The following is a 26,801-nucleotide window of genomic DNA, read 5'->3' as shown; positions in this document are numbered from 1 at the left end:
TAAAAATAAAAATGAGTTTCAACTATTAAATCAGAATTAAATTTAAAAGCCCAGCTGCAATTGCAACAGAAAGGGAGTCTTGATAACCATGCTGCCATGATGGCTACATTCTTATGCTTCTTTCACAGAAGTTCAAAATCTGGGTGGAAGCATTTTAAGTAATCTGGCAGATAAAAGTGTCTCTTTGCATTGTTATGAACTTCAGTTTCACATTGATATGAATAATGAAATAATGATTTAAAAATATCACTTATCTATTATAAATTAGATGCTTAAAAAAGAAACTGTACAAGTTTACCTTTCTTGCTTCTTTTACCATCTTCCTAATAGTTTCCTTTATTGTAAAAGGTTGTATTCGAGGGGGATGGAAGAGCAACTCAATATTTGTACCACCATTAATTCCAGGCATTACATAAGGCCAGCCCAAATCAAGATTAGGAGCTTCCACATCTGATTCCATAGGCCAATATGTTCCTGAGGAAGAGGTATCATCAACAGCATTGTCAGTAGCACAAACTGTGTTTTGAGGGATTTTCTGAACTGTGTTCAGTATATAATTGATTTCATCATCCGCTAGAAACTCTGCACATCTCTCCTTGGAAAGAAATTCTTGGTAAGCCTCTGAACCACTTTCAATTAACACATCAATGGCAAGCCTGTAACATTCCTTGTAGTGCGGTTCAAGATAGTTGTCTGATCTACAATCATCATGTAAGGATGACAGCAGAGATGAGGTTTCCATTTCCACAGTAATTTAGGAGCAAGGCTTCTTAAATGTCCATTCATGCACTATGGGATGTATCTGAGAACAAAACAGAAACAAACAGTCATTAGTGTGCGCAACAATATTTACATTATTTTAAGCACTGCACAGATATAGTGCGAAGCCAAGAAAGAGGGAAAAGAGCTCTCTTACTTTATCATCACATTTCTAACAGGAAAGAAAGCTTGACATGCATATTGGAGCCCGGGAATTAAATAAGGACTTTACATGTGAAAAACCACAATGAAGATAGAAATTTGCACAGTGACTGAGAGCGTATCATGGACAGACTGACCATTTTAGTCTCTCACTGATGGCTATTTTAACACATGCACATTGCAGCCATCACTGTTGTCTTATTACGAGTTTATCATCATTTGATTATAATGTCTATCAAGGCTACTTCACAGATCTAAGTTGGTTCCATTACTGTCCTGTCCAGCCTCATCTCCCATCATCCCAAGCACCTGCTTCTTAGAAGACTAGCTTGAAGGCATTCAAACAGTTGGCGATGGCTGCAAGTAGTAGTAGATGGTATCCAGTTAATGTCTGGAATTGCAGTGGCACTTGATGCCCCTCTGATGGGCAATGCTTTTAAAAAAAAAAACAGTGTCCTTCTAAAAGGCAGGACACAAAATAGACAAGGCATTTTAGAAATGGTTAATAGAGACTTTATTACAAGGGAATAGGTAGGATGGCTGGGAACAAGGAGAACTATATCGCCACCTGCGAGTCTGCAGAATGAGCAATTGCCTTCCAGCTACTGACACACCCAGGTCTCATCAAACTTTCCAGACCTCTGCCAGCCTGGTTTGGGGAGTGGTGTGGTCTGAGTCGGCTGTCAATCTTAACCTAGAGACCGATAAGGAAGTATAACTGTACCCTTTTGATCCGGTTGTGGCATTTAATGTTGCTGAAATGTTCATGACAGTGTCATGAGACTTCACAGGCATGTTAAGAAACATTTGGTGCAGAGATTCCAGAAAATTAAGACAGGAAGGTGCTTGTCGTTCATCCATGATATTCCCTGTGAAGTCCCTCGGGGTTATTGCTGGTCCCTAAACATTAGATATAGACAGGGCCAGCCAGGACATTTTGCCGTTTGACACCACCAGCAAAAGAAGGCCAGAGAGCTGCAGATGACATGTTCCTCGGTCACCACATCTGCTGCTTGAGGTGACTGACTCATTTTGCCTTATGTCCTGGATTTAAGAGCATCTGGATGTATACTTCTCTGTGATTTTATACATAATTGACTGTTTTTTTAAACAACAACAACACATATTACTGTTGTTGGATGCCATTAACAGTGAGAAGGAAAACCTTCAATGGTTGCAGCTCTACACACATTTATCTGAGAGCAATTCACATTGAACTCAACAGAACTTCTACATAAATTTGCACAGAATAGCATTGTAGAAACCCGTCCTTGCCTTCTCCTTTTCAAACACGTTCCACCTCTCATGCCTCCTGTACACAGTTTATAGAAAAGAGATACAACTCATCCACTGCTCCCTAGAACGTGCCCTTGAGTTTACTGCACTCCTCTTTCTTTTCCCATGCTGATCTAATCCATTTTCTGCTTGCCTCCACAACAAACCTACATCTCGTCCATGACTAATTAGCAGAGAAACGCTCAAGAACTGCTTTTCTCCCACACCTTCTATCAGACATTGAATCAGCAAGGTGGTTATAGGTATCCACCCTGATTGCTCTCGAAAGCAGCAACATATATCTGTAGCGATATCAAAACTTGTTCATTAAGTCTTGCATTACAAGCCAAAGCCGTAATTCTCTTATTGCCACAAGAAGAGATACCAATTAGGGTTAAATATAAAACCCACATTTGTTACTAATCTTTTATAGAGTTTAAGAAAGAGTCTACATTTGTGTGACTCGCCTTTGCAGCAGGGAGAGGAAGTTCTGTTGAACAAGTGCCAACAGGACAACTTCGTTGGCTACATCTTCTCTCTCTCTCTCTGTCTGTCTCCACACACACACACACACACACACACACACACACACACACACACTTATGATGACAATACACTTGATATATCAGTTGCTGAGAAAGAAAAATGCATAGAAAACACTGTGCTACATTTGTTACTAAACAAATGCAAATCGCTGATCACGCTGCTCTCTTTTAATTTATTTCATGTATCTCTCACCTTTCCTCCAAGGAGCTCAAGGTAGTGTACAATGTGTACATGGTTCAGCCCTTCCCCATTTTATCCTTACAACAATCCTGTGAGGTAGGTTTGGCTGAGCTTTTAAATCCAATTGCTAATGATTTGGCACATTAGTACAGTAAATGCATACCTTGGCCATTGGGCATTATCTGATTGGCTAGTCTTGTGCACCCATTGAGAATGCGATCCAGTGCTTGTGGAAGACCAATTAGCTTTGGTAATTTAACAGAGGTGCCATCTATCAGTGGAATACCAAGATACATGCAGGACACCCTCAAGACAGCACTTCCTTCTACCAACATAAAAGTAGCCAAGAAGGACAGCTCAGGTCCAATAGTCACTGCAGAACCCACTGGCTTAGAACATTTCCTCCGGGAAACACCCATGGGACCCAAGAACAAGCTTTGACTGATTCGAATACTAGGAACTGTTTTGCATATATAACTCTAAAACTATAATCTTCGTATTCCCATATTGAAAGGCCCCAGCAGAATTCCCTTATGAATCATTCTCTTATGAACCCTCTTGCCCTGAAAACATTTTCTTAACAGCTCTCACTTTCTTCCCTTCTGAGATGCATGCAGCCTGAAGTCAAAGCCTAGCCAAACCCTGCTCATGTAGAAAATTTCTATACCACTTAATCAAATGGCGACTCCAAGAAGGGCAGAAATAAAAGAGAAATTCCACAAATCAATAACAAGCAAATATCCAATAATATATGTGTCTGGGTAGACTTGCCAGAACAAAAATAAATAAAAGAGAGAGTGTTCAACAGGCACCTAAAACAATATAACCAGGATTTCTGGCTGATTTCAATTGCCAGGGAGTTCCAGAACACGGCAGTAGTTTCCTCAGAAATAGACCTTATGTGGGGTACAGATTGAAGAAACCAAATTGGCACATGTGTGGCAAGGCAAGCTGAGTGCTTAAATACTACAGACCAGGCATAAGCAAACTCCAGCCCTCCAGATGTTTGGGACTACAATTCCCATCATCCCTGACCACTGGTCCTGTTAGCTAGGGATGATGGGAATTGTAGTCCCAAACATCTGGAGGGCTGGAGTTTGCCTATGCCTGCTACAGACCCTCTTTTATATGATAGGGTAAAGGTATTTTTTATTAGTATGTATTGACTGGTTAGACAGTCAGGATGTGAGCACATTGTGACAACTGCAAATTTTTACTTATTACTATAATTATACGGGTTGAGTTGTATTTTAATCAACTGTTTGTTCATTCAGCTTTTGAAATTTATTATTATTATTATTTGCTCTTAGCCTTTATTTTGTTTGACACCTTGGGTGGGCTAGGTTCAGAATGGCAGGGGAAAGCTTTAGCTGTAGATTTAAGATCTGCATCCCAATTACCGTAACTGGAGAGGATGACAACAAGCTAAGACTTCAGCACTCTCAATTACAGAAGTGCTGGTTTCAGTACAGGCCACACAAGAAGTGCCATCTCTCTCCTCCCCAAGCCAAATTTGATGGAGTTTAATGATTTTCTCTCTCTTCAGTCTTTCTCTCTCTTCTATTTTCAACATCAACATGAAACTCTTCTAGTCTCTTCTAGCAATAAAACCCAAAAGCAAACGAAGATATTTCTTCCTGAAAGCCAATGTCAGCAAATATTTTTCACCAATTTCATCTTAAAATGTGTTTAGTATTGGGTACTTAATTTCACTTTTGATATATTAAATATTGCCTTTCTTTAAATGCATGCACAATGACTTTAATTATTACATCAGGAATTTTTACATGTAAGAGAAACTGTTCCATTCTTTCAGGATCTTCAAAGGATTTGTATTACATAACTTGAAATGTAAAAAATTATTATTATTCAGTTAATTGGTTAAAAACCAGCCTTTCCGGGCCCTAAAACTGGCAACAGATGCCCTGCTCACCTGCTCACCGTTACAATTCAATATGTTTGGGAGGTGAGGTACAAGAGACTGGGCCTTTTCAGTAATGGCCCCATCCTTGTGGAATTCTATGATGTGGCTCCTTCCTTGATTATCTTCAAATGGACCTGGTATACCTGGCTGTTCCAAGGTATAACTGAATAAAACTGGTGCTCTCACTACAGTGTTTATATGGCATGGTTAATTGCTTTATGTTTTAACTTTTTTATTATTTTAATTACTCTGAGAGTACCTTTGGCTCCAGAAAGACAGTACAAAGCTATATTAAATAAATACAGCCTAACATGGCAGGCACTGTAGTATCACATCATCAGTTTTGTCTGGATTAACTTTCAATTTGTTCACCAGCCACACGAAATCTCTAACAACAGTGAGACAGTCCTTTTTTTAAAAAAACAAAACATCAAACTCAAGAGTTTCTTTTGGTCATTATTCCAGTTCTTCACAGATTCCGTGAGGACACCTGGAGATTAGTTGGAATTTACCTTTTCCCCAATCCTGCTCCCACCTACCAACATGTTTATGTATTAATAATCTGGGAATCACAAGTGGGAAGAGTGCCGTTGGACGCAGGTCTTCCCTGCTGGCCTCTCATAGGCATTTGTTTGGCCAATGTGAGAACAGGATGCTAGATTGGATGAGCCACTGGCCTGATCCAACAGGCTCTTTTTATGTTCTTGGTCAATGGAGCAATCAACTATAAGAACACTCAGCTCAGTTTAGTACAGATCCATGCAGGCATCCCCAAACTTCGGCCCTCCAGATGTTTTGGACTACAATTCCCATCTTCTCCGATCACTGGGACCACTTATCTAAGGATCATGGGAGTTGTAGGCCAAAACATCTGGAGGGCTGCAGTTTGGGGATGCCTGAATCTACAGCCATAGTAATAATCTAGGTGCTGCTGGGTTCCAAATCTCATCAGCCCCAGCCAACATGGCCAGTGGGTCAAGGATGATGGGAAGCGAGCTTGGCAACATTTGGCAGGTCACAGGTACTCCGCCGCTGTCCTGAAGAGTGTGCATTTGTAGGAGAAAATAGCTACTAGTAGTGTCTATGATAGAAATAGGACTGGGCGATATTCTGCTTTTCAACATCCCGATATATCACCAGCTAAACATTGCGATATATATCACAATGTCTGAAATACGGATGGAGCTATGTAGAGGCATTGGTTGGCTTCACGTTTTTTCTCACATTGTGATTTTTCCATGACATACACACAAACATCATGAAACCAGTTATCATGATATGGACCTGAAACCAGATTTGGACGATAATATTGCCCAGCCGAAATACACATCATGATTTGCGATATATTGCCAGGTCCAAAACTCCGAAACCAGTAACACCATATGGACTTCAAACCAGTTTTAGATGATATATTGATATATTGCCCAGGCCTAGACAGAACCTAGTGAGAAAGTGTAGGAAAATAGAATTACTACTTTACCCAGGCTGAAAATTCAGATTTAATACCAGTGTGGTTTTTCAGTGGTTAGAGACAGTGTAATACTGTACAGTGTTGCACTAGGTGGAACTAATTTAAATCTCTGCTCAGCCATAAAGTAATCTTTGGCCAGTTATACACATTCAAGACTATCTTACTTCACAGGTGAAAACGCCACTCTTATCTTCTTGGGGAAAAGTTGTGCTATAAGTGTGAGAAGTAAATGTTTCTTACACAGAATACAGTACTAGCAAACTTAAATTTCACCTCACTTTGGTTTGGTATAGACCAGGCATCCCCAAACTTCGGCCCTCCAGATGTTTTGGACTACAATTCCCATCATCCCTGACCACTGGTCCAGTTAGCTAGGGATCATGGCAGTTGTAGGCCAAAACATCTGGAGGGCCAGAGTATGGGGATGCCTGGTATAGACTCCATAGAGACCATTACTGACATCAAACAGATCCTCAAAAACATCAGCTCATCTATTAGCAATTGAATACACAAATGTTTTAGCTTGTGAACAGATCTGTGCAAACTGATGGCTGACATCCCTTTAGCGTTTTGTGCCTCACACCCCAGCATAAGCAATGTGCACTGAATACAAAAAGCAAGCAGATATCAATATAGATGGAAATGAATCACATTTGTATATGTTTAAGGCAGCAATCCCACACACATTATCTGGTAGGCAGATGTGTTACCCACATTATACTGCATGTGGTTAAAAATTGGGATGTGAAGAAAAATTAATTACATGGCAGTTATTAAAATCACTGAATTAAATCCAACAGTTTCCTCATAGATTGGTGTTGGTTATTTATTGATCATTAACTAAATTAGCTGAATTACTAAATTAGTTGAATTACTGCCCAAAACAGCATACAGTACAAAAAAAATCCAACAAAATCAAGTTATGCTTAGACCCTATCTACCAGTCAGTACGGGGTCCAGAAATGTCTATAATGAATGAAATGGAAACTACAGAGCACAGCTGCATTATAAAGTCCCTTCCGCCATAGGAGGAGGGGAGATTGTGGGCACCATGAAGCCTACACGTGATGGGGGAATGGTTGCCATTCCCCCCAAGCCCATTGGCCGGTTCCCAGGACTCTCCAAGGGGGCGCGGCTCACTGATTTAAGCAAGCGTGCGGCAGGGAATCGGCCCCTCTCTTTTTCAGGACCCCGAGCTGCTGCGTTTTTTGCTACTGGATCGTGCTGCAGGCCGAGCCGCCACTGCCGTGCCCTTGGCCGCTGCCTGTGCCACGGCGCTCCCTTGGCGCATCCAATCAGGACGCTCCAAGGGGGCGCGGCTCACTGATTTATGCGAGTGCACAGGAGGGAATCAGCGCCTCTCTTTTTCAGGACCCCCGCCCACCCTCCCATTAGGCAGGTCTCTCCTTCCAAAATTGCTATGGACCTCAGTTGGTCGCCGTTGAGGGACCTGATAGGAATTTTCCCACTTGGCAAATTGGCTCTGGCCAGGTGGTTTTCGCCTGCCCCCTAGCAACTTGTCACAACTTTGGTTTTGGTGGTAGGCATTTGATTATCTCTGAAAAGTTACAGGTGGGGGGGGGAGGTTGCTGCCATCACGCCCCCCCCCCAATGCTGAAGGGTACTCCCTTAAGGAGTCCGGGGTGTGGCCATGTCCGAAGCCGTGGTAGGTGAGGGCCTAAGGCACGCCCCTAGTGGTGGCCCCAGGGTGAGTTCCTAGTTGATCTGCATTGCAGGGCTCACCCAATGGTGGTTAACCCTTCACAGACTGCCAGCAGAGCGGGCTGGAGTTGGATATAGACGGTTAGATCCAATGCCTAAGCCAATACCTCTCTGCATCTGTAATCAATAAAGTTGTGGCCTTCTACGCCCATTAACCTTATGCAATGTGTCCTGTGTCTTTATTTATTCTGGGGAGGGTTCGGGGTATCGCCACACAATACAGTTCAATAAAAACATTTGCCACCTCTTTGGGTTCTGGGAGGTGTGTGGAACAGCTGGAAGCAACAGCTTCATCACTGGCCTTAGGCAAGTTACTAGGTCTCAGGCTAGCATCCCATCTGCTTTATGGGAATAATAATAATTAACCCCCACACACACAAATCCTCTATTTTAAAAAAATCAAAATATTAAATTGCAGTGTCTTTTACCTATGGTATTGTAGCTGATCCCTGGAAGAAGTTGAATGGAACCAATAAGTACTTTTATAGCTGGATCAATGGTCATAGTAAATAAACTTGGGCTTTTTCACAGGGTCAGATACAAACTCCATTGTTTTGATCATAAAACAAATGTATGCATCCCTGTTAAAACTGATTTACACCACACCTGTCTTGCTCCAAAACCCACACCTTGGAAAATCCCCTGCTATTCTTCACAAAAGACCAAACAAGAAAAGCAGCAGTTTTAAGTGATCCACGCATATTAGAACGTTCTCAAATCCCCTTCTGAAACATAATACCCCACCCAATTAGGACATTATGAGTCTTGCTAAAACAATGCTTCATTAAGCAACAATAACTGTTCCAGACACAAGAATGGCATTAATAACACAACAAAGAAATGTCTACTAAGACCTACCCAAACCTACGGCACTGTTGAGTTAATTACTATATAACACCAATACTAATGTACCACAACTATAAGTGTTATTTCATCCCTACTGTCTTTCTTCACAATATGTTATTTAAAAAAGAGAAACAGTTCTTTATAATAGAGGACATTAAAAAAATATCTCTAAAACAAAACAAACAGATTAGTAATATCTGTTTAAAGCAGAATTTTAACTTTTCGAGTCCACGGCTGCCTTGACCAACTGCATTCTCAGGAGCCCAGTTACCCCCTGCCTGAATAGTTGGCAGCCTCTCACCCTTTTTCGGACACCCTCCCTTATGGAGTGTTCCCTCAGCCTCCTCTCCTCTACCCTCTTCTTGGGAGTCCTCTGGGCAGCTGCTGCTGCTGCCCTGGTCTCTGAGCTGCCCCACCCCCACCCCCCAAAGAGAGGTTCCTCCTTCCCACAAGGGCCTGGGATTCGTGTGTCCATTCCCAACAACAAGGGCTGGCTGGCTGACTGGCTGGGCTCCCTCGCCCTCTTGCTTGCTTACTCCAAGGCTGCCTCAGCTCATGGCAACCAGCACCCCATGGCCAGCCCCAGAGGCACCATTCACCTGGGGAGCTTGGAACCAGGGTTGCTGCAACAAACAGCCATGCAAGCCTTTGGGAGGCAGAGTTGCGAGAGGGCATCAGAGGAGGGAGGGAAGGAAAGTGGGGCAGAGGCCAGTGCTGCCCGTGGCACCCCTGACCATCGTTCAAGGCACCCCAGGGTGCCACGGCACAGTGTTAGAATCATAGAATCGTAGAGTTGGAAGAGACCACGAGGGCCATCCAGTCCAACCCCTTGCCAAGTAGGAAACACCATCAAAGCATTCTTGACATATGCCTGTCAAGCCTCTGCTTAAAGACCTCCAAAGGAGGAGACTCCACCACACTCCTTGGTAGCAAATTCCACTGCTGAACAGCTCTTACTGTCCGGAAGTTCTTCCTAATGTTTAGGCGGAATCTTCTTTCTTGTAGTTTGAATCCATTGCTTCATGTCCGCTTCTCTGGAGCAGCAGAAAACAACCTTTCACCCTCTTCTATATGACATCCTTTTATATATTTGAACATGGCTATCATATCACCCCTTAACCTTCTCTTCTCCAGGCTAAACATACCCAGCTCCCTAAGCCGTTCCTCATAAGGCATCGTTTCAAGGCCTTTGACCATTTTCGTTGCCCTCTTCTGGACATGTTCCAGCTTGTCAATATCCTTCTTGAGCTGTGGTGCCCAGAACTGGACACAGTACTCCATGTGAGGTCTGACCAGAGCAGAATACAGTGGTACTATTACTTCCCTTGATCTAGATGCTATACTCCTATTGATGTGTTGAAAACCACTGGTTTAAAGCAAGGAAAGTATCAAAAACTCTGATGCAGAAGACCTACTGCCCTATATTTAAACATGTATATTAATACATTGTCTACCATTTATACAAAAAGGGAGAACAAATGTGATCAGATTTTTGTTAGGGGCAGGTATCCATATACGTTAAAAGCATAAAATATTATGGCTTCAATTCTAAAGAGACTTGCTTGGGAGTAAACACAGTGGATACAGAGGGACCTCTTTATAAACATGCACAAGAATGTGCAGTAAGGCCCCAATTCTTTAAATGTTTAGTAGGAAGTGGGGCCTACTGAAATCAGTACGACCCACTTCCAAGCAAGCATGCACAACAGGCTACTGCCTAGTGATCAAGCTGCAAAGACCACTTATAGTACATGGGAACAAAGTCAAAGAAAGCGCTGAAATTTAATACGCAACATTGTTTTATTTGAAGCTTAGGTGTCTAATGGGAATGTATTCTTGAATCAAACTGCTCATGGAGAAGTTGCTCAAGGCATTTGAATTTAATGGAGATCACACTAAGATTACTGTCTTAAACATTTCCCCCCCAATGAAGCCATATTAACTTACTTTTTGAATCAGGGATTTCATCTCATTAATACATATAGTTCTTTGATAAGAATAATACAATTTCATTGTTACGGGCTCGATTAGCTACAGGTTAAAAGTGCAAGCAAATATTGTATATGGGAAATATTAAAAGAATCCAGGAGGGGGGGAAAACACAGCACCCAACATTCCCCTAGTTTTTGTGCCTTGTTCAGTGTGGTATAATGTAACAACCAAAGAGTGTATTTTGGGGACATACTGATGTCCTCCAACCAATTTTTTTAATTTAAATAAATTAAATGTATAACCATAACAGTGTCATGTTGTCTCTGTTCTCTAGGAGGCACTAGACTTAATTGTATTGGGGTAGAGTGGGGTGGAAGAGAAACAGGATGGAGGTAGAGTCGGGTGTTTCCTGTGGCTGTTCTGTTTGTGTTTGAGAAAAATAGCACAGTTCTTGTTGAGCTTCCAGATGACTGTGTCCTCCAGGTATCCAAGACATTTGGGACATGCAATTTAAAAGTATGCATGTACATAAATGCCCACATAAGACGTACAGTCGCCTTGAGAAATGGCTTAAAAGTAGGTATGCAAAACATAAGGCACCTTGAGAAATATAAGTGGACTGCAAGTTTGAATGAACAGTGGTTTATGCATGCCTCTCATCAGCCAGCCTTAACTTTGTTTTACATTACTGCTGTTTTTCTAAAAACTCTAAGGACACCAGCCCCCCTCCCCACAATTCTAAGCATTCCAATGCTCTACCCATTTGACCTCAAGGGTTTTTACTATTGAAGTTAATCTATCCACTATCACACAATATGAAAACAAATTATTATTATTTATTACATCTGTATACCGCCCATCATCTGAAGATCCAGGGTGGTTCACAACGTAAAAATACAAAACAAGAACACGAAATACATAATGAAACAGAAACAAACCAATAACACCCCCCAAACACAGCCAAATACCTGGGTATTGAGGAACAAGTGATGTGTTGCAAAATTAGATGGCTGTTAGCATGCTAGCAACCAAGTAAAGATTTTTTGGGTTGATTAAGTGTGTGGTTTTTAATTATCAAAACCTCAATAAAAGTGCCTTCGTGAGACTATTGATTTAACAGAGGTTGAACTCTGCGACTAATTCTGCTTCTGCTCCTGTCGTGGTTGGTGGATGAATCTGATTTTAAGAGCAAAACAAATGCACTGTAATACTAAGAATCGCAGGTGGGCAGTGTTGTTACGCTCGGGTTGGGCCTGCCTGCTTTCCAAAGACATCTGTTTGGCCACTGTGAGAACAGGATGCTGGACTAGATGGGCCTTTGGCCTGATCCACTGGGCTCTTATTTCTGATGCACAGGCAAGGCAAGGGTTGCTTTCTACCAGTCCAGTCTTTCTACTATTACTGCTTGCAAGCTAGACTCAGATGCTGGAAGCAAGCCCACCATGTTTGAATGACTTTCTCCCAGGTAGCCTTACAACCTGAATGTACACCATAAACCATGTAGGTTTTGCATTTGCCTTCCAGATCAATTACCCCCCCCCCAAAAAAAGACAAATGTAAGCTTCACAGGTGAAAACAGCCTGGAATTCTTAACCCTGTTCTTTTCCACATGAAACACATCAAATATTACTGTGGCACTTGAAACAGGAATGATTTTTATCTGGTGGGAAGGGAGACAACCAAATCGCGCCAACTCTGCCCTTCCCAGCATGTGGCAGCTCTTCTTCACCTTATCCTTACTCCTTGGTCTCTCCAACCATGGGTGCCCAGATGATCTTGGACTATAACTCCAATCTTCCCCAGACAATTTAGCCAATGGTCAGGGGTGATGGGAGTTGTAGTACACCAACACCCGAGATTTAAGGTTGAAGAACAGAGCCCTAGTCAAAACTTTGTTGGATAGTTCTCTTATTTTCCTGTCCTGCCAGCCAAGTCCCTCAAAGATATACAACCGGGTGTTCTTTCTTTACAAAGCAACGTCCTTCGCTTTTACAAGACCATGAACTCCAGGGCTTGCGCCGCGTCCGTTATGGGCTGGAGTGAGAAAAGCCTCCTTGAAGTCGCGGTTTTATTTTCTCCTCACGTCGGAAGAGCAGCCCCTCAGCCCCGCTGTTTCCCATCCATTTTAAACTAGGGCCCATGAGAATGTCTCCTTGGGCACTTGGGCAAACAAAAAGCACTGGAAACCGGAGTCAGACCTTTCCTCCCTGTCAACAAAAGGAGGGCCGTCAGTGGAGAGGAATGTGAGATGACCAGGCGCGCATCAGCTTCTGTTCAAAAAGAGAACGAAAAAGGGGGGACTAGGCAAATTGGAAACTCCCTCCGTTGCCTGCCGTGCCCTTTCAAGAGAAACTCGCCCAAACTGAGGGCGGAGGGGAAGGCTGGAAAAGAAACTCAGGACCACTTACTTTGCTGCGTCCCCGCGCGCGTGGCCTTCGTCCCCTCGGAAGCTTCGCCTAGCATGGGAATTGGCGCAGAGGCAATTGCGCGCACCGGGGGAGAAGCGGCGAGCTTCAAGTTGCAACACGGCTCCCCTCCTCGCAGGTATTTCCCGTCCTCCTCGCGCTCGCTCTCAGGAGCGTTGTGGGCAGGGATGGGCGTGGAAACCAGTTCCAACATGCTCGAGAAGTGCAAACCCAGCCCTGGCGGCCGCCGCCAAAAAGGAAAGAAAAGAAAAGAAAAGCAGCAGCAGCAGAAGTGGAGCAAGAGCTTGGTTGAACCCAAAGGACCCAGCCCTTTCCCGAGCAAAGTACATGCCTCCTTCCCATTGTCAGCTCAGCAGCTGTTGCGGCTTCAGAAGGGCGGGAGCTGGAAGGGCGCAGAGGGCAAGAAGGGGTGGCCTCAGAGGAAGTGGGAGACTTCTTAGGGTCTCACCAGGGCCGGCCCCCTCTGTAAGGCCCACCGAGGCAGCTGACTCAGGCGGCGCCCCACTCCCACAAAGAAGCCAGCTCTCACAAGATTTGGCTTCCATCCAGGCATTTATCTCATATTTTTTTAGGTAGCACGATTGGTGCCTCTTGCCAGGGTTGCCATATTTCCGGACGTATGGCAAACCTCCTAATGCCCCCTTCACTGGAGAGGTTCTGGGTTCTGGTCACCTGCAGGTGCTTCTCCTTGTTTCTCTGTAGTGGTGCCAGAGAAGTCCTCTACTGCCTCTGCCCCCCAACAACAGCAACAATTTATTTATTTATACCCCACCCATCTGGCTGGGTTTCCTCAACCACTCTGGGCAGCTCCCAACAGAATATTAAAAACACAATAAAACATCAAACATGAAAAACTTCCCTAAACAGGGCTGTCTTCAGATGTCTTCTAAAAGTCAGCTAATTGTTTATTTCCTTGACATTTGATGGCAGGGTGTTCCACAGGGTGGGTGCCACTACCAAGAAGGCCCTCTGCCTGGTTCCCTGTAACCTCACTTCTCACAGGAAGGGAACTGCCAGAAGACCCTCGGAGCTGGACCTCAGTGTCCGGGCAGAAAGATGGGGGTGGAGATGCTCCTTGCTACCTGAGAAGCGAGGAGAAGATACTATCACTCCTCCTGTGTTGCTGGTGGCTTCGCCACTGGAAGCTGCACAACCAGTGCTATTTTTCTATATAAAAAAAGAGGTGCCAGAACTCACCATTAACTCCTGCCTTGTTCTCTTAAAATGGCTATGGCGCCCACCTGAAAGGTGCCAGAACTTAGTTCCTGTGAGTTCTGGTTGAAAACAAATCCTATGCACAGCTTTGGGTTCAGGGTGAGGGAATGGCAGAGGTGGCAGTTGCCAGGTGAGAAAAGCAATGACAAACCTAGACAGCATCTTAAAAAGCAGAGACATCACCTTGCCAACAGAGGTACGTATAGTTAAAGCTATGGTTTTCCCAGTAGTGATGTATGGAAGTGAGAGCTGGACCATAAAGAAGGTTGATCGCCGGAGAATTGATGCTTTTGAATTATGGTGCTGGAGGAGACTCTTGAGAGTCCCATGGACTGCAAGAAGATCAAACCTATCAATTCTTAAGGAAATCAGCCCTGAGTGCTCACTGGAAGGACAGATCGTGAAGCTGAGGCTCCAATACTTTGGCCACCTCATGAGAAGAGAAGACTCCCTGGAAAAGACCCTGAAGTTGGGAAAGATTGAGGGCACAAGGAGAAGGGAACGACAGAGGACGAGATGGTTGGACAGTGTTTTTGAAGCTACCAACGTGAGTCTGACCAAACTGTGGGAGGCAGTGGAAGACAGGAGTGCCAGGCATGCTCTGGTCCATGGGGTCATGAAGAGTCTGACACGACTAAACAACAACAAACCACTTGTGACTATTATTACTATTTCCATTTTACGAAAGGGGAACTGAAGCCGAAAGATAATGACATTCCTGAAACCATATATCAATGGATATGGGCTCTCAATAGAAGTTTTTATGTTTTGGATTAAGGAAGTCAGAGACACTTCCATAAAATTGATTTGTTTTAAAGCACTTCCTTCTTACTCTAGAACAGTAACATTCTACAAGCATACTTGATGCCCCTCTCACCAGAAAAGGAAGTGAAAGCTAACAATGGATAGGTGGGGGAATAAGAAGAGGGGGGAGGAAATAGGGAAAATATTTAATTTGATTTTTTTTTTAAAAAAAAGTGTATTTGCTTGAAGAGTTCAGTAGTTTTGAGGATGTTGAAATGAAAAGCAACTTTCTACTAACAGTCTGATTCTTATGTGTAGAGGAACATTTAATCTCTAGCAATCCAATTAAAAACACTAGCACCATTTAATTAAATGCATATGTAACATTTCCAATGCCAATTTCAGGAAGTGGTGCTTAATAATTCAATGAACAGGAGGCAAGGCAGTCATTCTCAGGTTTTTCAGCTGTGTTACTGGTTTTATAGGAAGCTTCCAGTAGATGACTCTTTAACAGTTTTACAGTTTATAGGGATGATTATTCAGAATTTGTAGTGGCGGGTGGAACCTAGGAATATGCTTCTGAAGGATTTCTGTTTATAAAAACCCATTGTGAGATATAGTTTGCCTGGCTATCTGATTGACATTCTTCTGCTCTGCTCTAGAAAGGATAGTCAGCACACAAAGGGGCTGTTTATTACTCAACTAGCAGCAGAGTTCTATTATGTTATTTGCGCTACAAAGAGTCTTTCAAAACACAGTGGACTACTAAGCCTGAACACCTTTTATATTCCATCTCCTCCTTTTTCTAATGATATGTGCCTTCTCTCTTTGTTCTGTGTTCAGCTTACAAGCCACAGAAGATGACACACAAGCCATAAATTACAGTTTCTATGTTTCTTGGTCCATGATGAGCAAACGCTTCTCTTAATTAAAAAACAAGCAAACGAGAATTTGTAACGGTGCACTGCTATGCATTCATTCAGGAGCAAATCCCTTTTAGTTTAGTAAGGCGTCTTCTCAAGAACATGGGTATAAAATTGTAGCCCCAAAGAGAGCAACCCTAATCCCTGATCTTTGCCATAGGACAAGGGCTAGGGTATGGTAGACGTTTGTGTTATCAACAGCTTCAAAAGGCCATTTCACAGTCAGCGAAGGAAACACCAAGCTAAAGAGTAGCAGTAATGAACAGACCACATTTTTGAGAATGAAGCACATGGCAGAGGCATGACTAATGGAAAAGAAAGCTGATAAAAGACATTACAAAGTAAATAACAATATTCCCACCAATAGTGGCATCTCGGCTAACTCGGCAGCTGCCTACTCTGACAGTTTCCTCCCCCCTCACTGGAACCTTCAAACATGTGTGCAAGACACAGTAAATATTAAAGGCTAAAATGTAAATCACATTACATGAATTTTGGAAGAATATCCCGGGGGGAAATGTTTTCAAAGCATTTTACAAAGTAAAATTGGACGGCAATATAAAACAGCCTATGTAGGGGCTCAAGGTCCTTTGCAGGTCCATCAGTTCTAGCATACCATATTATCTACCAAAAGCTCATAATATCAGGGTGTATTGCTATTGGCAGCTGTCATCAAACTTATAGTGGTACAGGCAACTAACTAGAGTTCTCTGCAGGGAGTTCCAAAATGGGCACAATAGGATCACTTCATTCTGTTTAATCTCTAGGCTAGGAGGTCACAGTTAGTAGTCTCCTTCAGATCGGTTTTGTATGGGAACATTCTTATTCTAGTAGTTATCCTTTGATAGAAAATGTTGTTTCCTGACCCTTTAGTGCCTCCTGAAATATTGCACTTTAAGCAGGGTGTGCCCAGGGTGTGCCTGTGGATTCAAAGAAATGCAAGAATTTAAAGAAACATTAAAAAAATGTGTAAATGGGAAGTGTAATTTGCAAGGTTTGGGGCTGCACACACACACACACACACACACAAACACAAACACACTGACACAGTACCTGATGACATCCAAACATACATAAAAGCCATTTCCTCCAACTCAGGAAACCTTGTTTTTAATTGTCACACCAAAGTCACATTTGATCTCCCATCTTAAGTTAAATTGGTGTCTGGTGGCCAAACATAGACAAAGATCCCCACCGCCATCTTGGGAACTCTCATATACTGAAATATGCCACAACAAACAGGGGTGGCAGGGATTTTTTTTTAATGGCCATTCTAAATGAATCATCAAATGTAACAATGTGTGTTAGAAGACATCTGAAGGCAGCCCTGTTTAGGGAAGCTTTTAATGTTTGACAGACTATTGTATTTTAATATTTTGTTGGAAGCTGCCCAGAGTGGCTTGGGAAACCCAGCCAGATGCGTGGGGTAAAAATAATAAATAAAAATTATTACTACATTAGCAGGGAGCTTGTTACAGAATACTGCAAGCTATGACATTTCAATTGGTTTCTAGTTAAGTTCAGATTTTTTAAACTCCATATTGAGCCTGTTGCTTGTGGATGGCATCTGTTTCCCCCTCATTTCTTGATATTTTTATTGTTTCTGTAGGGCATCACTCTTTATTGATGAGATCACTTTGTGCTAGTTTAGGCTAAATATTTTACATGCATATAAGATGGTTGCTTGCCTCCCAATGAGGTCAGGTTTATATAGGATTGTCATATTTCACATCGTGTCCTCCCTCAAAGAGGACACGTGTTGTGGTGAGACCTGGAGACTGACCTCCTGTGTTGTGGGTGGGTAAGATTGGTCAGCCACAACACCCGATTAGTAGGTCCCACAATATTGGGTTCAATCTGGCCAATGGAGGAGGTTGTGCTTGTGCCCGAGTCCAGGGGGACATCAGGGTGGCGTACATAGTCTGTTCCCGGCTTTCCGCCTATTCAGGTGTTCACCCTTGGCTGACCTATGCTAGTGCCCTGGGTCAGCGCTACCTGCAAGGGTGCAGGGAGCTAGTCGAACCAGAACCTATGCAACCACTCACTTTTCTGTAATCTCATGAGAAAAGTTGTGGCCTAAATTCTGCCAAAAACCAAAACTAAAATTTGAGTCAAGTGTGAATTTATTTAGGGAGGAGGTCTCTGGGTCTGAACATGCAAAAAGTAAAATTACTGACACCCGCAAAATAGTGATTCTAAGCTTTGAAAACTGTTTCTGCTGCTTTTTCCATCATGTTGCCATACATCTAGGTTTCCCCTGACATTTTGCAGATTCAGCAAAATCCCCCTCCCCCAACGCCATTTTTACAGCCGGAAACCAGGACATGTCAGGAATTTTCCTGACATATAGCAAGCCTAGGTTTAGAATTCTGTGCCATTATTATCATTCAGGGCATGGCAGTTTTGTTTGATCTTTTGCAAACAAACCTCTCCAAAGTGTTTTTTTTAAACCTTCGGAATTCTGAAACCTCCCTGTATTTAAAAATGCCTTTAGGCTGCATAAAAATTTCATAATCCATTCTTGTTCAGCAGTTGCTGAGAAAGCTGCCTTTTCACTTCTATTTTAAAAGCAATTAATGAAGTTGAAGGTTTCTTCATGTTACACTCAGGGTTGTTTTTTTGCTGTCCTCATAGGCGGCATAATTAGTTTTGCTTGGCTCTCTTGAGTTACATATACCTCCTCCTTGACAACACAATAGATTGGCCCAGACATGTTTTACTAAATTCCAAACATTTTACAATTCCTTTTCACTTTTGCCTGAAGCTGAGTTAATGAATTTCTATAATGCGTCAGAGAAATGAATTACTCTTCCCATACTCTGAGTATGGATTTGCCATTTTTGTTTGTTTGTTTGTTTATTTGGTCAGGTGGACATAGCTATAGGGGTCTGAAACTGCTAATCTATACATGCAACTTTTTTTGGATACAACATTTACAACCCCATGCATCCGAAGAATAATTTACCATATAGTCAGTGTTTACATACCAAGAATTTATAAAGGTGCCTGTACTCATCATGAAGTTGTTACAGTAAGTGCCACACTTTTAAAAGTGGGGGAAAAGAGGTGCCAGTACTGCGTATCCTTGAGTACCCCCAGAATAAAAGCACTGATCAAGATGATCATCAAAGAATCAAAAAGGTTAGCACAAAGTTTTTATAACAGAGTTTGAGTTGTACAATCCACAGTGAATAAGGTCAATAGCAATGGATGTCTGATTTTATTGCCTCCCCAAGAAAGAACTAAAAGTGATACAATATCATGCATTCAAGCAGGGGTGCAAACTTGAATATTTGATCACATGATGCAGTGCATGCACACCATTTGAATGGCAATGCCCATCAACTTTAGGCTGGTTGACCCCCTCAAATATTTTAGGGGGGGTCCTGATGACTCCTTGGGCCTTAGCAGGTGGCTCCTATGCATTCAATGATAGCTCAGTCAGTAGAGCATGAGACTCTTAATCTCAGGGTCTTGCCTTCCAGCCCGTTAGTTAAAATACCCCATTGGACAGTGTTGGACTAGACAGCCCTCGTGGCCCAACTCTACAAATCTTCCATTTAATTCAATCACTAAAAACAACTACAAAAAGACATGATCTAATTGACATTTGGAACAACAGAAGAACATAATAGGAAGCTGTGGAAGTCTTCTCCTGTGGAGAAGGAGTGGTGCCACTGGAAGATCACTTATGGTGCCAGAAGAACATAACACACCAGTGAGAAGCTCCACTGCCATTATGTCCTGCTGGCAATGTTCTGTTGTAAGCAGAGACTGAAATGGCAGCATTATGGAGCCAGGATCCACCAGCTCCCAAGCCTTTTTGCTCCCCTGATGTGCCTCTGAAAAGGGTGCAAAATCCTGGGTCAAGAGGGCAGTAATATACCTCCCACTGGAAGGATATTTTTTTTAGAACAACAACAGGAAAACCTTCCACTTCACCTCATGCATCAGCCACAGCTATCCAGCGAGGCTTGGGAAATGGCAAGAACGCCACAGGGTCGCCTCCCCAAAGACAATTGTTCTCTTGGTTGATTAGCAAGGCAATAATTTAACAACCAATATCATGAACTTTTGGATAGGTTATGCATCATTAATAAAGTCCCATTCGGAATGTGAAATCAAAGGAAAACCTATACAAAGGGAAGCGATTAGAATGATCACAAGGCTTATTTGCAGTAAAGTTATTTGATTAGAAGCAGAAATAGGTAGACAGCTGTAACTGCATTGCATATATAATATAAAGTCTCTTGCCCAGCATCTACATTGATAATTTAGTTTTTTTAAAAAAACCAATAAACACACATAGACACACAAAAATTTCAAATGCACACTATATCCTAACTGATAATAGCCTTAACATATAATTAAAGGGTGCTACCTCCTTAATTTGCATTTATATTATTTTAATTTGTTTTTTATAAAGATTAATGCAGACAAGATGACACACTGGCATAATCTAAGATACTAGATGAACAAGGCGAATACTCTGTACTTATTAACATCCATGCTGTATTGTTTCATATAACAAATGCATGGCATCCACAATTGCTTAACTCATTTTATCTCTTTCATCCCCCTTCCTTTTACTGCAGGTGCTGTTGAACACAGTCCCAGCCAGTATTGGAGATGATGGGAGCGCTCATTCAGCAACATATATCATATCTACACCATAATTTTAAATTATCCGGCTTCCCCAAAAGAACCCAGGGAACTGTAGTTTTAAGGGTGCTAGGAATTATTTTCAAGATTCTTTGGTGCAGGTAATTACTTAGTTCCTTACATCATTTCCTTATTTCATTACACGAGTTCTGTTTTTAAACAAATGGTGGTATTTAACTATAAGATAAGTGAACATGCAATGGAAGGAAATCGGTGATTTAATTTCCCAGTCTATTTAACACAGAATGGAATAAAGTGGACTGTCTTGTAAACAGGAATCTTTCAATGAAAGGCACAGTAACCCCCAAAGGTCTCAGGGGCATTGCAAGACATTGCAACGTACAGATAATATATGTAAATTTAATGTTTCTATTTAATTGTTCTTTTATTTTTATTTTTTTACTTCTTTATCAAAAAGTTTTATGAAAATAATACAATAATATGACACTGTGTAAAATATAACAAGTGTAATTTAGTGCTTTTTTGAGAACATTCGGAAGTTTTATTTAGGTCTTTTTAAAATTTCTTGTATTCTTTTTTAAATTTTTTGTTATATGGGATGAGATATAAATTGTAATATAGTATACTGTTGTATAATTTTGTGAAATATGTTTAATAAAGATTTAATAATAAAAATAAAAAGGTCTCAGGGGCATTTTGTCTGCTATTACTGTAGACAAATGTGCTGCAACTGCTTTTTTTTTTAAAAAAATGCCACCAATATGGGAATAAATTGGTAACAACTTGTATATTGTTTTCTAAAATGTGGGTTTTATCTATATTTCCATAATTTTATAATGACCACATGTTTTTGAAGTCTGTTGATGTCACTGCCATTTTCTTGTGAATATTTCATGTAAACTACCGCTGATCAGGACTAGGGGGAGGGGAGAGTCAAAGTCCCCTAACTCAACACAGTAGTATTTTGATCTTGATAGGGGCCCACACTGAGAATTAGGGTATACAGATAGGTAGCTAACACACCATCTCATTGGGCCCTGAATCAGGACAATTTTGAGAGTGACACAAATCTTATGTTGTTTTCTCAGCATAAAAAAGTGAGGAAAGAAATAATATCAGACTTCAGGCCAAATGAAGAAGCTAACATAAGAGAGGCAACCAGTTCAATTTTTGCTTATCCTTGCTCTCCTGTGATTGATCTGGAAATGTAGCAGAAGATATTGATATTTTTATTTTTAAAAACTGTCACTGAAAGACTGTTTCAGATGTATGCTATAAGGCTTTTCTGAGTCACTGGAAATTCAGGTTAAAAGAAATACCAGTTGCCTGTTTTCATTTCTGTTTTTATGTAAGCTCAAGCTGTCTTATCTCTATTTTGCAAAATTCTCCTCCTTAAGCAAACAGAGGAAAGTTGATAAATGCAAATATTAACCAGTTTTATGCCAGCTTTTTTTCTAAACATTCATGTACAGACATGCTTGCTAGTGCAGTATTTTGACCATCTTATTGGTGCTTGTGATCACCGAAAGACTTCAAGCCTTTTTTTCCCCATTATAAAACTAATTAAAAGCAGAAATTCTTGCCTCACAAAGAGAACACGATTCCCTATTTTAGGAGTGAAGTTCAAGAAATTCTGTGATGTGAAAACAACTTTTTAAAAAATATATATAACAAGCAGCAACAGAGCCCCCCCCCCCCATGTCTCAACAAATGAAACTGATTTGTAAAAATGTTACGAGAGACATTGCACATATTTCTGTAAATCAAGAAAATCTTTAATAAAAAAAACAAGCAGCAAATGTGTGGTTACTTCCATCTCATAGACATACTTCTTGATCTACTGTAAAATATGATCAAGAAGTAAAGCACCAAAATATTAATTAATTTGGAATGATAAACCAATTGTGATAGTTTGGAGTGATCTATTGCATGATTTCAGCATATTGTATAGCATCCGTTCGAAACATTTGAAAAATGAAATGTGGGCTGCAATCCTGTACCCAGTTGCCTGGCCATAAAGCTTATTGAGAGGCCAGGGTGGTGTAGCAGTTGCAATTGTGGACTTCCATCTGGGTAATGCAGGTTCTATACTTTGCCCAGCTATGAAGCTCATTGCATGGCCTTGGGCCAGTCTTCGTCTCACCACTCAATCTCAGAGGTTGACAAAATATGGGGGAGGGGTGTAGGATGTAAAGAAAAGTTACAAAACCGAATTTTATTTTATAAAATTAAAGTGGTACCTTGGGTTAAGAACTTAATTCGTTCCGGAGGTCCGTTCTTAACCTGAAACTGTTCTTAACCTGAGGTACCACTTTAGCTAACTGGGCCTCCCGCTGCTATTTCTGTTCTCATCCTGAAGCAAAGTTCTTAACCCGAGGTACTATTTCTGGGTTAGTGGAGTTTGTAACCTGAAGCGTCTATAACCCGAGGTACTACTGTACTCTTTCATTCACCATATATAAAAACTACTGTAAATAGACACAAACCATTATACCACCTGAGTTGCTACAATTGTAAAGGAACAACAGAATTTCCCCAAGACAATAGCCAATTTTCCTGTTTAGTTATTTGAACATGTCTTTCCTGTATTCCTAAATTTTGTCATGAGGCTGAAGATGGATTGAGAAACAGGAAGAAAATGTTTGTTTTTAAAAAAAACTTGATTATGTAGTTGTTAAAGAAAAACAGAAAATAATTCCTGATCATTTCCCGTTCACATCATTAGATATATTGTGTCATATTGATTGAATTTTAAATTGCTTCATACTGCCAAGTGGTTCATTTCCTGCTGGAAGTTATGATGTTTCATGTTGTGATGGAAGTGGATCATTTGTTTTTCCAGAACTCCAATAATATTATTCTGATGCTCCATGCCTGTCAGTTCCTACCAACTTTCACCACTGGTCAGATGACTTCATCAATATTTCTACATCGTCTCACACAATAGTTCCCCATTCCTGACCCCAATAACAAAATATTAAACACCATCACTCTTGTCCAGCAAGAATGATCCATGCACTGAATCAGGTCACCTTCCACAATGGAAACTCAACATGCAAAAAAGATGATGTGTCTGTTATTCTCATTGGCTGAATCTCCACATCCTTTATCTCAGCCCAAAGTTGCCATATCTACTTTGTGACATCGTTTGCTATTCCCTTCCTTTCCAACAGGTGCCTGGCAATAGCAAAGCAAACAGCAGTCACCATCTGTTGTGTGTGTGTGTTTGTCTACAGACCCATGTACACAGGAAGTGGCTAGCTACACACTGGGAGTTTTTCCATTGGTGCCTGCCTATATCACACAATTGCTTCTTTTCATTTTCTTTCGTCTACAGATCCAAATGCAGTTATAGCCACCAAATGAATAAAATAATAGAATCAGAAAACAGAAATTAAGTCCATACCTGGGATACGGCTATTTAATAACATAGTACACTGCAGGATGAAACAGTTGTCTACCACAAAGCAAAAAAAGTTCCCTTTATGTCCAGAACATGTAATCACCTGAGCTGGAGTCTGTTGGCACTAAATGAGAGACTTTGTGAAATATTGAATACGTTGAAGCGATAGAATAAAGGGTGTGTCTGATTTTCATGGATTGGCCTCATTTCAAGTCATCCCTCCCAACTTTTATTTAACAATGAGACTTCCTGGTTGAAATTATCAAATCAGCTAGCTGGAATCATTTTCTGTTCATTATATCTTTAAAAAAAAGAAAAGCTTTCAGACTTCATATACTTTATAAGAATTATTCTACTGTAGCTGATACTGAACTATAGATTAGTAATGTCTGGGGAAAGAAAATATACCTGCAGTCTATTTCAGGTAGTGAAAGACAAAGTTACAGGAACCCAACTGACAATGAAATGATTCCAGAAATAATGATTCTTTAAACAAAAAAACAGCTACCCGTGTAAGCATATATATAGGTATACATGTATAAGCTACAAAACTACAATGCACAAATACAAGTTCTCCAAACTTGTATCAAATTCAAACCTGTAGTCCAAAAGTGAGGCCATTTCTGAATTGTAGGCAAGGAGCAACGATACTAATGTTCACATACTGCTCCCTACACAATGACATTTGGCTGAGCTCTTATATAGGGGATCAGTTGCCAATGTATCTTCAACAGCTGTAATTCTCATAAGTGGCTCCTGCACATGAGTAAACCAATTGCTCTAAAGCTGAACTATTTAAAGGAAACCTGTCTTAACATTTACTATTCCTAAAGAGACCATGTAAAATCATTTCCAAAAATTGCAGACCAATCTATTTTAGCAATTACCCCCATCAGAGATGAGGTGTTCAAAGTATATATCCCATCTATTGCGGAAGATAAACTCCCTTTGTCCGTTCACGAGAATGATTTGAGAGCCATTGCAAGGTAAATGAGAACTTGATCTATGTCTAGATGGGAAGCCCTGGGAGCCCGTCGAAGTTGCTCTGAACTTTCCAAAGAAAGAGCGGTATTTTCAGGAGGAACTAATAATAAGCACCCACATGTCGTAACAAATGGGACCTCCAACAAAATGCTGCGGCGTAGAATGTTCCTGTTCAGCGGTGAAGCCAGTCGTAACTTCTTTCAGGATATTCCACTGCATCTCAAAGAGCTGCCCCTTTGTAAGGTGAAAGTATAAAGATTCCCAGAGTCTCTTAAAAAATCACATCTGCTCTTGTATCTATGAACAGGATGCTGAAGGCAGGAAATTAAGTCCACACAGGGAGAAAATTCATTGAGACAGTTTTCACTGCATCTAAAATTAATGCTAAACAGAATTGAATGAGTCAATTAAAAAAATTAGCATAATTAAGGCCACATGAGTTGCAGGCAATAAAAATCCTTTGTGGTGCAAAAGAATGAAAAATTTCATCAGGTGCATAGTAGAATATAATTAATTTTAAAGCCCCCACAGACTTGGGACTGGCTGTTTCTGTGGGTTTTTCTTCACTAAGCTGTTGGAAAAGTTACCTGCAAAATAACTGCTGTGATTTCTGGAATAATATTTCCTCAGCACTTGAATTTCTCCCAGTTAAGCTGAATTATACAGCAATGAATAGGGTGTGTGGATATGGGACTGAAACACTATTTCTCAATCACCCTTGCTGTTAGCACAGTCTCAAACTCTTAACGTGGAAGGTTAACACTGAATCTGGACGACTCCTTGATGCTGAGGTCCCATCTTGCCAGGTGAATCTCAGCAGCATGGGAAAGCAGACAGGTTTGACTCGTTTGGCTGCTGTCTCCATATCCTTGAGGTAAGGCTAGGTACCATTGGGCTTGCCCTGCTTTCGTTTCATTGCAGTTTCAAAAGACTGGCATTCTCTTCTGGAAAAAAGAACGAGCCTCCTCGTTCCTGCTAACTATAAGAGAGACGCCTCCAGCAATCCCAGTCTCATTCAGATCACGCATGAAGTATTTTGAAGTAAAAAAAAAAAGCCACACAAAACCTCCCTAAAGCGATTGCAATGCAGTTTTATATATATTTCATTGTATATAAAATGAAAGCAGTTATCAGTTATTTATTCCAATGAAGTTGCAACTATTTATTTATATATGTCAGTCAGGGATGAGAGGATCCAACCCCCCATGGTAGGTTGCCAGGAACGGATAAGACAAGGAAAGTTCTTACCAATGCTATTTATTCAATATTCACAGAGAGAGGCTTAGAAATGCAGCCTCCTGAAGTCATGGTGTTGCTCCGAGTGAGTCTCCACCTCCTCCCTCTCTCCCTTCATGCGTCATCATTATGGTTGCTGGAAAGTGCCCTCTGCCCCTTAGCTCTCTGCTCTCCTACTTTCAGCGCCTGCCAGGTTCTGGGAGAGGAGGGTCTGGAATGCTTTCTAAAGACACTGTGTCCATCAGCTGCGCACACACACACACCCCGGTGCTGCTTCTTCCTCCTCTCCCATTATTTCCCAGCTTTCCCCCTCATCTGCTTCTGAGCTGTGACCTCCCTCAAACTCCTGTTGTAATTCTGAACTGTCTTCTTCTCTGGAAAGGTCGGGCTGAAGAGGCAGTCTCCACTATGCCTCCTCTGCCCAGTCCCT

The 26,801-nt window shown here is 41.4% G+C and overlaps 1 protein-coding gene across 1 annotated transcript in view; it reads right to left on the bottom strand.

Moving 5' to 3' along the window:
• The window catches only part of FAM83B (family with sequence similarity 83 member B), a 55,197-nt gene extending 41,794 nt beyond the window's left edge, over positions 1–13,403 (bottom strand). The window contains exons 1-2 of the mRNA XM_035109778.2: positions 13,226–13,403; positions 299–802 (exon numbers count right to left, since the gene is read on the bottom strand). Of these exons, the coding sequence (XP_034965669.1) occupies positions 299–742 (444 nt within the window). The 5' untranslated portion in view covers positions 743–802; positions 13,226–13,403. The remainder of the gene's footprint in view (positions 1–298; positions 803–13,225) is intronic.
• Positions 13,404–26,801: the final 13,398 nt, after the last annotated feature.

This window comes from Zootoca vivipara, chromosome 3, assembly GCF_963506605.1.
Source record: "Zootoca vivipara chromosome 3, rZooViv1.1, whole genome shotgun sequence".
Lineage (NCBI taxonomy): Eukaryota > Metazoa > Chordata > Lepidosauria > Squamata > Lacertidae > Zootoca > Zootoca vivipara.
The sequence above is the reverse complement of the archived record's forward strand: the minus strand, read 5'-3'. Positions and strand labels throughout refer to the sequence as shown.